Consider the following 13,000-nt stretch of genomic DNA (forward strand, 5'->3'; position numbering starts at 1 on the left):
TTCCTAATTCTTTTTGATTGGATTTCACAAGAGTATCGGTCCATTATGGATTGTAAATAAGATTTTTAAATAGCTGGTTCTTTGCTGCAGATAGGTTGAGAGGCACTGTTCTAGGGGCTACAGAGATGAACAATACAATTCCTCACTCTCAGGAAGTCTTCCCCCCAGCAGAGAGAATGGCATGGAAACCAAACTAAAAAATACAAGATAAATTAAGTTGTATATAACTAGTATTCACAGAGAATACTCTCAGTGCTCTCTGGGGGAGTAAGGAAGGCTTCTTGGAGATTGTTATCTCCAAGAGTTGACATGGGTGGGATACTGACCATCATGGTCTGTGGAATGGGATTGGACAGAGTGAAAAGACCATTTCAGATTTTGTTCATTCTAGAAGCTCGGGTGCAAGGAAGGAAAGTGCAAGATGAAACCAGACACAGTGGGTCTGGGCTGCCTGTCACTACTTGAGCCAAATTAAGCAGAGACAGGGTTGAATCATATGTGAGCGTTTATGCCAATAATGCCGCCAGTATGGGGAGAGCAGCAGGTCGTCCTGTAAATTCTGCTCTAACACCTCCTACGAGCTGGCTGATTATATAGGAATAGAAAGAAATGCTGCATGGGTCCATGGTCCATGTGTCTCCTTCCAGGATCTTGAAGCGCAATAACAAGGTAGTTAATTTTCAATGGTGTTAAAAACAGCTCTACACATTCGTGGGATCAGAGAATGGTCAGCATTCCTGAGGCAAACTCCTGCAGGGGGTCAGGGTCCAGGCACAGCAACCAAATCAAAGTGTCTCCTGTCCTTTGTCTGTTCTCAAAATGCATTTTCTTTTCTGAGCAGCGGACCCATCCAGACCCCAATGTGTCTATTTTTTTACAGCTCTGTCTTTCTTCTTGCAGCACACCCTCCAGTTTCCCAGGGTCTGTAGGAAAACCTGTTATCTATAGTTAGTAAGGGGAATAATCATTAAAACAGCTGTGGTCCCATTCTTACTGTGTGGCCTTACCCCCTATCAAAGGTACATCCGGGATGAAGAGGATACCTGTTTGGCCGCTGTGGATGGTCAGGATGGGGCAAAGGGACAGGGCCCTAATCGTGGAATGAAGCCAGGTTGTGGGGTCCTTATGGTCCATCAGCCAAACCTCCGTAGTTATTAGGGTTAACAGTAGCACAGATTAGCAAGCTTTCCTTCTTTTCAGATCTGCCCAAGTCACGGTGACGCTTTCTGTGGAATAGGTTTACTTTGATTCTTTTAATCACCATGAGACAAAAATATAAGGATATTAAGAGTCAGACAATTGGTCAAAGTGTTTCACATGCTCTCTTATTTCCTGTTAAATAAAATGTCTTTATTTTATGTTATCACACCTGTGCCTACAGGTGGCCACCTTCAGGCACCTGAGCAATCCTGGGCCCTGGGTGGCATTCCTCACTCATCCTGGGGTGGACAGAGGATACAGAGAGCCCAGCGCTTCTCGGCTGGGGCAATTTTACCCCCAGGAGACGTTTGGCAATACCTGGAGGCCAGATGCTGCTGACCTTCCTGCGATGCACAGAGCAGCCCCACAATGGTCAGGCCCTCATTGTCCGTGGTGCTGAGGGTTACAGCCCCAGCTGAGCCTCTGTGACAGCCTAAGCCATGCTCTTGGGGGTGGGGTACTGCAAGAAACCCTAGGAAAATCCGTAAACAAAGGGACCGCAACTAGATTTGAGATATCCACCAGACCCCCAAATGAAAGGACTTCAGGTAGAGGAATCTAAACAGATTCCATATTATTTTTATTCACATGTATTACATAATTATATGTTAATTGTTATGTTTTACATATCCCCATACTCTGAAGACATGCAAAGAGCTTACCTAAGAACAGTGGTCATAAAACGATTAATATTTTCTATTCCAAGAAAAAGGCAGTGCATAGAGCAGGTGGTGGCAGGCCCAGGGCCCTGGGTTTTTTTCTGAAAACTTTCCCTCGCACGGCTGCTTGCGAGGGACCGTTGATAACGCTCGACGGAGGCCCAGCATCGCCCTTCCACAGACGCCACTGCCTCGTAGTCAAGTCCAACAATAAGATTGTGGTCCTATGCTACTGTTATATCAGAAATGACTAAGTGCCCCTCCCCCGGTCGCCTCACTCCATCTCCTACCTTTTTACTTTTGGCTGTAGTTCCTCCTGCCTCTTTGAACCCCCAAAGCGCCACGCCTCTGGTGAGCGTGAAGGAAGCCAGCAGCCAGCAGGACGCCCTGTAAGTTTCTCCCTCCCCGAGGTCGTGTTCTGTCCTTTGATGGGGGCGGGGAGGGGGGAGCCGCTCAGTGACAGTTTCCATCTCGTTAGCTGCCCCAGGAACACTGGGATCCTTTCCTCTGCTCTCTTCTTTAGTGGGGACAACGTGTGGGACACCGGCCTGCTGTGCACGCTGGGCATGCACCTCCCCGAGCGCACTGGGCCTCTGGGGACATCTCAGTCCCAGGGAGCGAGCAGGCGTGCTGCTCAGCCCTGCAGCCCCTGGGCGCCATGAATCGAGAGCCTCCCTTCATCCAGATCATTTTCTATCAGCCCAATAAGGAGGCTGACCGTCCTATGTCATAGATTGTCCCCAAAAAAACCTTTCTTATCAGAAACATGGGCGGGGCCGTGTCACGTGTATTCCATGATTATCTTCGCAGTTGTTACAAGAGGGCCTGGGGGGGTCTCTCTGTTTTTAAGCTCCCAGGCTCCCTTACTGGCTGGAAAGCAATTGGTTTAGCCAGTGGAAGGCACCAGCAGGGTCAAGGGTTTTCTGCCCCCCAACCTCACCCCTGCCATGGGGCAGCTCTGCCAGTGGCTGGCCTTCTCTGTGGCCACAGAGGCAGGGATTGGGGGAGCAGGCCTCTTACTTTTGATGTTCCCACACCATATCATGTCATATCAAATACATTAAAATAGACCTGTTTCTTTCGCTTAGTATAATTTTAATTATAGAACTTTTTGAAAGAGTTTTCATAAATTTAATAATTTTGTGCGTGGGCATAAATTATGCATTTTATTCACATCATTTAAACTTTATTGCATTGACAGATGACTATAAAAGTTTGAGTTTCTGTTGACTAGTTGGCATATGACTCAGATACATATTCATTGATTACAAAATAAAGGTCGCTGGGGAAGCCTGACGCTCCCAGGGCCGAGAATCACAGCGCTGGCGTGTCTGCTGCTTTCTGAGTTAGGGCAGGGACCTGACAGTGAAGGACACCCGGCAGGTCGCTAACACACCACTACCGCCTTTCTTTGCCCAGGGCGAGCCCTGCTGAAGACTCCAACTGGGTGGACAAGGTTTTCAAGAAGAACAAGCCAAAGACAAGTGGCACCAGGAAAGGCTTCCCAAGACATCTGCGATCCAAAAAGCCAGGCAGCAAAGCGCAGTGAGCACGACTAATGTTTCTCAAACCCCGCACGGAGGAGCCGCTTTGGGAATGGACTGCAGGAAGGTTACCAGGGACGGAGAGGGGTCAGGAGTGGGGGTCAGGAGCTGGGCTTTGGAACAGGACGCCCGACCTGCCATGGTTTCGCTCAGTGAGCGCGCTCAGGACACGTGGTCTCTCTGAGCCTCTGTTTCCTGATCTGTGAAATGGCCACCTCAAGGCTGTTGTGAGCGTTTAGTGAAGCCAACTGTGTACATTGCTTCGCAGAGAGCAAGCTGTATAGCAGTCAATAATTAGTAGGTGCCATGCCTATATAACTGCCAGAGGTCGACTAGCTGCCTCTCAGCTTCTGAACAGAATTGTGACCCATGTGACCCTCAACACACAGAGCTCCTCACTGTTCCCGCCGGCAATAAAAGCCCTAACCAACGTAGGCCTGCTTCCTATAGCTTTTGGACTATATTACATTGGCATTGATTAAATCAATTGACATTTATGGAGCACCCAATAAATGCCAAGCACTCTTCTGGGCTCTGGGGAAATCAAAGATGAATTAAACTCTCAACTTTCAAGAGTTTCTCTTGAACTTTGAACTTCAGACCAAAGACAAGAATAAAACCTACTAATTTGATGAACCGTGAGCCCCATATAAACCAATCCTTAATTTTTTACTGAGCCAAAACATTGTTAAAAGCACATTCACACACACACACACACACACACACACACACACACACACTCTCTCTCTCTCTCTCTCTCTCTCTCTCTCTCTCTCTCAAGTGCAAAATGCCAGCCTCAAACACGAACCAAGCCAGGTAGCACCTGTAATTATTTTGCTGAATTATCAAAGTATTCCCCCGAAACGGAACAGACCCGCACTGCTATTTCATTTGCTCCAAGTCTTTATTGCTCAGATAAATCCCTGACTCATTCTAAGGGGCATCCTTCCAGGTTGCTCCTGTCCCGGGTGGGGCCCCTGGGTAGGCAGAGGGATGTGTTAGGTAGATGAGGGTCAGAGGCTCACCCCGGGGGGGGGGGGGTACTTGGTGGGTGGTGGGGAGGACATTCTCAGAGCTGCCACAGGAGGCGGGGCAGACCCACAGGCACTTTCTAGATCGAAAGGTGGGCAGGGAGGGTGCAGGGCGCAGCAGGCAGGTGGCAGCCCCTGGTGGGCACTGGCCAGTGCAGCCTGGGATTATTCTCACTGCTCCTTGGTGTCCAACTCCAAGACTCCATTGACCTTTTTTTCTTTAAAATATATCTTTATTGATTTCAGAGAGAGGAAGGGAGAGGGAGAGAGAGAGAGAGAGAAACATCAATGATGAGAGAGTCATTGACCAGCTGCCTTCTGCTAGGGATTGAGCCCGAAACCCAGGCATGTGCCCTGACTGGGAATCGAACCCCAATCTCCTGGATCCTAGGTTGATGCTCAACCGCTGAGCCACGCCTGGCCTGGCCTTCGTTTACCTTTGAGTGTCCACATATCTGTCCTGGGAGCTCAGGTCATGAGAATGTAGGCAGGTCTGCAGTGGGTGTAGAGAAGCCTCCCTGGCTGGGAGCCAGGCCCAGACTCAGGTCCTTGATTCCCAGGCCAGGCCTCTTCCCACACGTCAGAGCAGCGGGAACTATGCAGCTCAGCCAGAGCGGCCTTGGTTGCCAAACTTCTAGGAATCAAGGTGCTGTATGAAAGCAGGCTGCGGTCAAAACAAACGCAGCAGCATTCATAAGCTGGGAGAGACTGTCGGCGGGTCACGCGTGCTGTCCGCGATGCTCCTTCACAGATCAGGTTGTGAAACCGATGATCTTAAGCAATTCCACGCAGATTTTCTTCTCTGAGCTTCAAAGACCAAGGCAGGGTGCAGAAAAGAGAAGCTCAAAGATGTTAGGCATAGAGAAAGAGGAGTGATCTGCTCATTTCCTCTCAAACTACAATCACAGGGACACTGTCACATCCATGGGCTAGTCCCATGTAAACTCTTGGTCCCCGGCTGATATCCCTCCCAATAAAGACGAGAGAGGCTGGAATGAAAGGTAGAATGTAGGTGTTCCATACATTAATGTGTGTGTGTGTGTGTGTGTGCGCGCGCGCACGTGCACACATGCATGCACACACTTTATTATTTTTTTTATTTCATTTTTTAAATATATCTTTATTGATTTCAGAGAGAGGAAAGGAGAGGGAGAGAGAGAGAGATAGAAACATCAATGATGAGAGAGTCATTGATCGAGCCCGCAACCCGGGCCTGTGCCCTGACCAGGAATCGAACCCCAATTGCCTGGATCCTAGGTCGACGCTCAACCGCTGAGCCACGCCCGGCTGGGCATGCATACACTTTAAATCAAATGTTTACGTTCATATTCTGATGTGGGTTGTATTAGTCAGTTTTTGCTGCTATGATAATGCTGCATGAAAAACACCCCACACCCCCAGATCTCAGTACATTACAAAACAAATGTTTGTGTTTCTCTTTCTGGGCCTGTGGGTCGTGTGGGATAGCTATACTTAGGCTACAGGCCGGGGTCAAGCCTGCTCCCTGGCCCTTTCGTTCCAAGACCAGCAGTTTTGCCAGAACTGTCCTTTTCTGGAGCATGGTCAGATATATGTATCAGCATAGTTTCTCTCTGTTAGCCTTGCCTGTCCTCCAGTAGAGTTCCGTGGTCATCTCTCTTGGGTTGTGTGGCCTCAAAGTGGAAAGGGGAGAAATTGAGAAACTGCCCGCAGGCTACAAATGGAGCAGGAGGAGGCCCATCTTGCTAATTCCTACTCAGATTTTCCTAATTGCTACCAAGTGTGTCAGACTTCCCAAATTTCCACTCCTTGAGAACCTCTCCTTGAGTTACTATGGACTTTCCACCAATTCAAATGTGAATGTAATAATAGCAACTAAAATTTATATAGTATTACTGTGTCCTAAGCACTGTGGCACAGAGATTAAGTAACATGCTTAAAGTCACACAGTTGGTAGATGGCAGAGCTAGGATCCGAATCCAGGTGTCTGTGACCAGGTGTTGATCACAAAGTGATACAGCCACCCAAGGTAGCTACCCAGGGCTGGAACTAGAGTCAAAAGTCAGAGTCTAGTCCTACTTTCTCCATTTGGGCAGGGAGAGGCCTGGAGGTGCACTCAGAGGTGCACAGGGAGACATGGCAGGTCAGAGCGTCATGCTAAGGATGTTGGACTTCACCCGTGGTGCTGGGGAGTCATCACAGGGTTTAAGCAACAGAATGACACAATCAGATTTGAAAATTATCCAGGAATATGCAATTTCACATCCCAGCGTTTCTCCAAAGTGGGCTCAGCAGGTGTCTTCCTGCAATTTCCCAGAGAGGGCAAGTGACTTGCCCAGGGTCATACAGCAGGTAGAGGAAGGTTTGGAACCCAGGTCTTCTCATCCCTCACATGTGCCTCCTTGGCTTCTCACATCCAGGTCTGCTCCCTGCCCACTCGACTTCTCTGTGCTCTCCACTTCTAAGACTGTTTGGGTCACCTACAGACCTCATCCCAGCGGGATCCAGGAATGCAGCTGCCCTGAGGTGTGGAACCCCCCCACGGTGTCCCTGGAGGCCGGGCACTGTCTGCCTTGTCCCCAGATGCTGTAATGACCCCTGAGCACCCTCAACCCAGTTTCCTTTCTGCCCCTAGTCACAGTCAAGGCTGACACTAGCCCATGTAATGCCTGGTGCACTAATTAAACAATCCCTTCCAAGAGAACGTGACTGCCAGCTGCTGGAAGACTGTCGTAATACACTGCTTTTGTTAAAACGATTGACTGCCAACTGCTAGAGAGCTGTGTGAATGACATACAAAGCTACAGAACCATGCAAATAACTCTTAGAAAGTGGCACAAATAACATACGACATAGGATGTCCATGCAGTGCCCACCCCTTGTGTTGGCAGTGTGTCCTTCAGTGCTCAGTCTGCACAACTGTGCTCGGCACCCTGGGGTCTCTGCCTCTCCCCCCTCCTGAAAACCCAAATACTAGCCGGACTTTTGCAAACCCAATAGTGTTTTACACACTCTTATCAACTCCTGCTCTGCAAGCGGGATTCTCCATTTGCAAAAGACCCTTGTATAGTAAAGGGAACCGTCCAACTGGCTTTGGTGTAAATGAAGAGCTCCCATTTGGACGCACGAGGTGGGGCCTGGCTACTTGCTCAGGACTCCCCGAGGGGCAGGAAACTGTGAGGCTGTGAGGAATGTTCTCACTGGAAATAGGGGAGGCAAGTGCTAGATGAGGGACTTAGAAATGATGAATCTTGTCCTTTCTCTAGGAAGCTGTGAGCCGAGAGAGAAAACTGGAGCTGGACCAAGAGAGAACCTGACGACCCCAGGCCGAGCCGTCTCCCCACTGTTCTCAGATGCCTTCCCCTCACCCCTGGCTTTTTGGGGACCAGGATGACACCCATATCAAGCCTGTGGTGTAGAGGGTCCTGTTTCCCTGGACCAACACCTTCTTGTCTAAACATCCTCTCAGCTTCCCTGTGGTCCTTCCAACCTTTCCACTGCCCTGCTCTGGACAGACAGGGGGACAAGGACAGGAACTGAAAAGCATGTGGCACAGCCCCCTCCTGACTGCAGGGCTCTGGGCCGTCCTCCCAACCCCAGCCCGGGCTTGTTTTTTGACGTGGGTCAGATGGGTCCTGACCCACAGGATCTAGTCCACAGGGCAAAACTCTGGAGGGTCAGGCAGGGCTGAGCCACGGACACTTTCCTGTTTCCTGTGGTGTCAAGAAACCAGGTTCTCTTGTTTTGTCTCTCATTTGCACAGCCTACTAAAGGCTCCACCGGGGACCAGTGGGCGCCGCCTGGGCCGCTGGCTGGAACCCCTGTGGAGCTGTGCTAGCGGTCCTGGTCTTCCCTGAGTCCTGGGGTGGTTGGAGAGGAAATGGGGGGCCAGACATCCCGCCCCTCCCCTCCCCCGAACAAGGACAGACTCTGCTGTTCACACCAAGTGAAAATGTTCCACAAGGAAGACATCTTCAGCCTCAATTTCCCAGTCTGTCCAGAAAAGATGAGCCCCTCCACTCCCAGGGTGTGCGTGCGCTCCAGCCGCCAGGCCCAGGAAGGAGGCCAGGCTGTCCGCAGGCGCAGGTGCATTTGCCCAGCGGATCCCGGGGCGTGAAACCCAGCGGAGTGGGCAGAAGGCAGCCTGAACTGGGAGGCCCCGTGCAAACTTAGCCACAGAGGGTGGGGGCCCTTACGGCAGGGGGCCCGGTGGAGCCTGCGCGTAGCAGGACCGCGTCAGGGAACAGTCTATGCGAGCCCCCTTCAGAAGCTTCTGCCTGGAAGAACCCGATGTACCTCTAGAGGCCTGAGCAGAATCAAGTGTCAGGTGTACTTGGCCCCCTGCCTCCCCTGATTTTGTGGCCCAGACCACCAGGGAAGCGCCTGGCTCTGGGGAGCAGCCGCTGCAGGCCTTCCTTGGGCAGTGCCCTTGCCCTTGCCCTTCGAAGGTGGCTGTGTGCCCAGAGGCCTGAGACGTGGGGACCGGGGAGGGAGGTGCCGGTCTTGCACAGCTCAGGAATGCGTGCTCCCTGGTGTGCAAGGAGAACCGAACGTGACAGTAACTGTTTTAACTCAAAGCCCGTGTTCAGAGCCCAGCTGCTCTTATGCTACAGTTATAAGTATCAATAAATCCCCTTGTGTATTTTCCCTCATGTGGCTTAATTTCTTTTTCCCCATTTTGAGGTAATCAAGAGAATTGTTCTCGCATTAGTTCCAGGGTTGCCAGATAAAATACGGGAAGCTTTGTGAAGTTTGAATTTCGGATAAACAATGAGTGATTATTTAGTATATGTCCCAGTATTGTAATTATTTTTGTATATCTGACATTCAAATTGAACAGGGCCAGCATATTTTTATTTGCTAAATTTGGCAACTCTAATTGGTTCCTTTCTCTGTTTTATGATTTTTTAAAAAACAACACTAATGCTTTGAAATTGGGAGTTCTCACTGGGACCAAGGCCAAGGCCAGAACACTCTGGTTTTCCAAACAAGCATCTGAATGACAGTGGCAGTTCCACGCTCTCTGTGACCGACTAACACCCAAACTCGACCAGCTCTCGGCAGACCCCATTATCTCTGACTCACCCACTTAGCCTCCTGACGTCTCAGGGTGAGAAATTAGGTTAATTATGTCCTGGTGTTATTTGCTCAACTTTTAAAAGCCTTTCAAAGCAGCAGGGTCTCCCATGCAGCCCAGTGTTCCTGAGGGAGGCCACCCTCACAGGGTGTCCACCACCCTGCATTCCCACTGGCACAAAATTCCCATCACCAGGGAGGTCCATTAGCACCCTGAGGGCAGGGACTGTGTCTTTTACATCAGACCTGGCACATGGTAAGTGCTCAATAAATATTGGTTGAGCCTGGCCGGGCGTGGCTCAGCGGTTGAGCATCGACCTAGGATCCAGGCGATCAGGGTTCGATTCCTGGTCAGGGCACATGCCCGGGTTGCGAGCTGCAGCCAATCAATGACTCTCTCATCATTGATGTTTCTATCTATCTCTCTCTCTCTCCTTTCCTCTCTCTGAAATCAATAAAGATATATTTAAATATATATATATATTGGTTGAATATATGAATTAATGAATTAGACAATAATGGGGGCATTAAAACTGGTGCTCTCAGAGCTGGGCCCTGGCCTGTTTAGTCTGTGTAACCTTGAACCAGCTGGCTGTGTAACCTTGAACAAAGCACTGCCCCTCTCTGAGCCTTAGCTGCCTCACCGGGGAGATGAGGCTCATAATCCTGCCCTCTCATATCCTCCTCAGAGCATCCCCGTGAGCCTTCAGAGCTCGGGGAATGGAAATGTGGTTTGAAAAGACGACAAGGGTCGCCTTCCTGGGGAGCCACTGGCAGAACTCCTATGCTATCTGAGAGGGGAAAGGAGGCCTTCAGTGACTTTCAGTGGAGGCCACATTTCCTAGACCAAAACCAGGCACTGTGTTCTGCCAGTTCTATCCTGGTTCTGAGTGACAAGAATTCAGGCATCAGAATTTAGGGACGAATGAAACAGATGACAGAGAATGAGGACTGGCCCACATTTTCCTGGACATACGTAAGAGTCACAGAGTTGTAGAATGTCAGGTGTGGAGGGCAAGTGTCTTGTCTCCAAGGTCATCAGCCTGTGGGCAGCGTCCCCTGAGGCCCAGCCCAGAACACTTTTTTCACTGCCTCAGCAAAATACCACGCCATGGATGGGACACCTGGAAAGCATCCAGAGAGCGTCCCCAGGCAGGGGCAAGGAGGCTGACCCCCAGTGGGCCCCATCTTGCCTCCACTGTGAATAATCCAGCTGAGACCTTTTTGCAAGTCAGTTTCTTTATTTGTCCAAATAACACAGTACAAAAATGAGACAGATGCCAGCATCAGGACTCATACCAAATACACAGAGCTTAAAGAACAGCGCTCCAAACAGGAAACTGTCCCGAAGGTCCCTGACCCCATCTAAAACTGATTCCCCTCCTCCACATTTTGGCGCTGTGCTCCTACACACCGCCGAAAATAAGTGCATAAATAGCTCGCCTCCCCCCACTTCTTAGCAGCAATAACACTAAATGGCTTTCAGAATATGCTTAGTGGCAATTGCTAAAGTTTGCCTCAGGTTTGAGGCCAGTCCAGTCTAAACGCCTAAGGCCTCTCTGCCCTGGGCTTCTCCGCCCCAGTCCCACCCCAGCGCTCACCAAAGGGTCACATAGCAGAAGTGTCCACCGAGCGTGACAAGACTGATTGCCATCCAGGTGTTAACACCCTCGCCCCTGTGACCATGTGTCCCAGGCAGTATCCGAGGGCTGCAGTCACAGCCCTGTGGGGCACGCAAGTAGCTGATGGCCATGTGGCAAGTGGCTCACCTGAGCCAAGCTGTGGAAACTGTTCAGCTGTGTAGGAGGCAGAGCCCCTCACAGCCCACCTCTCACCTTCAGACAAAAACAAAAGGAGGCCCCTTCTTAAGACACTTTACTGCCACCAGCTGAAAAACGTCATCATAAGTCTACAAATCCACAGTGTCCCGGAGCTGAGCAGCCTCCCTGGGCCACTGTGCTCTTGAGCAGGGCACGCCCGGGAACCATGGTGATTCAGCTGGAACCTCCCCTCTCCCTTTCCTGAAAGCTACCAGATTGTGGCTCTAATAAAACTAACGACACGCAGGGACATGGCACTAGCTAACCTTCAGAACCCTTCACATTCATGTCTCACTGACTCTTGGCAAACGCTCAGGATGTGGGAGAGCTGCAAGGCATCGGCTTCATTTCCCTGGCGTAGAATTAAGGGACGCGGGGTTGCAAGGTTTCTGACACCAGTGGTCCCCAGCCCGCAGGTCTTCCCTGCCTGGGCCTGCAGAGTTCCTGGGAGGTGGCGACAAGTCCACGTGGGCTCGGTCAACTGAATGAATGACATGTTGCACATGGAGGCACATCTGTTTAAATGCATGTGGATGTTCTGGTGAGAGGTTAAACAAAATTTTACTTTTAAAACGAAGACTCGTTTAAAACTAACATCTGGGAAAATGTCATCAGGTCTTCTCTATGATAGTGGCTATATTTTTAGCCATTTCTCTCAGTGGATAGAGCATCGGCCCGTGGACTGAAGTGTCCCAGGTTCAATTCTGGCCAAGGGTGCACACCTGGGTTGCAGGCTCAATTCCCCGGCCCCGATAGGAGTGTGTGTGGGAAGCAGCTAGTTGATGTGTCTCTCTCAGATCGATATTTCTCTCTCTCTCTCTCTCTCTCTCTCGCTTTCTCTCTCCACTCTCTCTGAAAAGCAATGAGGAAAAAAATATCCTCAGGTAAGGATTAAAAAAAAGAAAATACATGCTGATAAAAATATAAGATTAAGGACTTAGTAACTCTTAAATGAAAGTAAAAACCAGGAGTGTCACCCAAGGGCACGTAAGTCAGCACTAGGGTTGTCCCCAGAATGCAGGGCTTTGACCCCCAGGCTAACACTGCAGACCAGTGCTTGTTGAGGGAGCTCCCCGGCTTCCTCCCTGACCCACAGCTTAGAGGCAGGATCACTGGTTGTCCAATTCCAGCTGAGGAGCAAGGCCCCCCCAGGAATGCCGCCTGGATCTTGGGAGTTCTCTGCCTTTTTACTCATTCATTCATTCATTCATTCATTCATTCATTCATTCATTCATTCGGTGAGTGTCTCCAGCTCAGTGGGGACGGTATATTTAGCCACAGAGTAGAAGCACTCACTACTCCTCTTTAGACAGATTTCAGAGATACAGAACCAGAAGGGATACAGTGAGTCACCTCCAGCCCAGAATCCAAGGTCTGGAGAGGACAGGGGACAGGCAGGGCCTTGCAGCAAGTCTGAAGCAGGTCGGCAGTTGGAGCCCAGCGTCTCCTAACTTCCAGTCCGGTGCTTATTTCTCCCAGCGCAGTGTCTGCCTCCCGTGCTGTGGAAGAATGCGTCGTGTGTCCTCGGCAAGCCCACGGGGATGTGAGGACACAGATGGCCGTCTCCTCTGTCTGCAGCCGTGTCTGCGAAGCACTGAATTGGGACAGTCATGAAGCATCTTCAGGGTCTTCTGGCTAAAGCCACCAATTCTTTGGCTAGTTCAAGGGCACTTGAGTGCAAAGCACAGCTT

The 13,000-nt window shown here is 50.4% G+C and overlaps 1 protein-coding gene across 1 annotated transcript in view; it reads left to right on the top strand.

The window, feature by feature from the left end:
- The window catches only part of PNPLA1 (patatin like domain 1, omega-hydroxyceramide transacylase), a 39,207-nt gene extending 31,444 nt beyond the window's left edge, over window positions 1-7,763 (top strand). The window contains exons 7-10 of the mRNA XM_087817103.1: window positions 2,170-2,248; window positions 3,279-3,404; window positions 6,834-6,939; window positions 7,680-7,763. Coding sequence (XP_087673229.1) covers window positions 2,170-2,248; window positions 3,279-3,404; window positions 6,834-6,939; window positions 7,680-7,730 — 362 coding nt within the window. The 3' untranslated portion in view covers window positions 7,731-7,763. The remainder of the gene's footprint in view (window positions 1-2,169; window positions 2,249-3,278; window positions 3,405-6,833; window positions 6,940-7,679) is intronic.
- The last annotated feature ends 5,237 nt before the right edge of the window (window positions 7,764-13,000 follow it).

This window comes from Miniopterus natalensis, chromosome 5 (genome assembly GCF_054644295.1).
Source record: "Miniopterus natalensis isolate mMinNat1 chromosome 5, mMinNat1.hap1, whole genome shotgun sequence".
Classification (NCBI taxonomy): Eukaryota; Metazoa; Chordata; class Mammalia; order Chiroptera; family Miniopteridae; genus Miniopterus; species Miniopterus natalensis.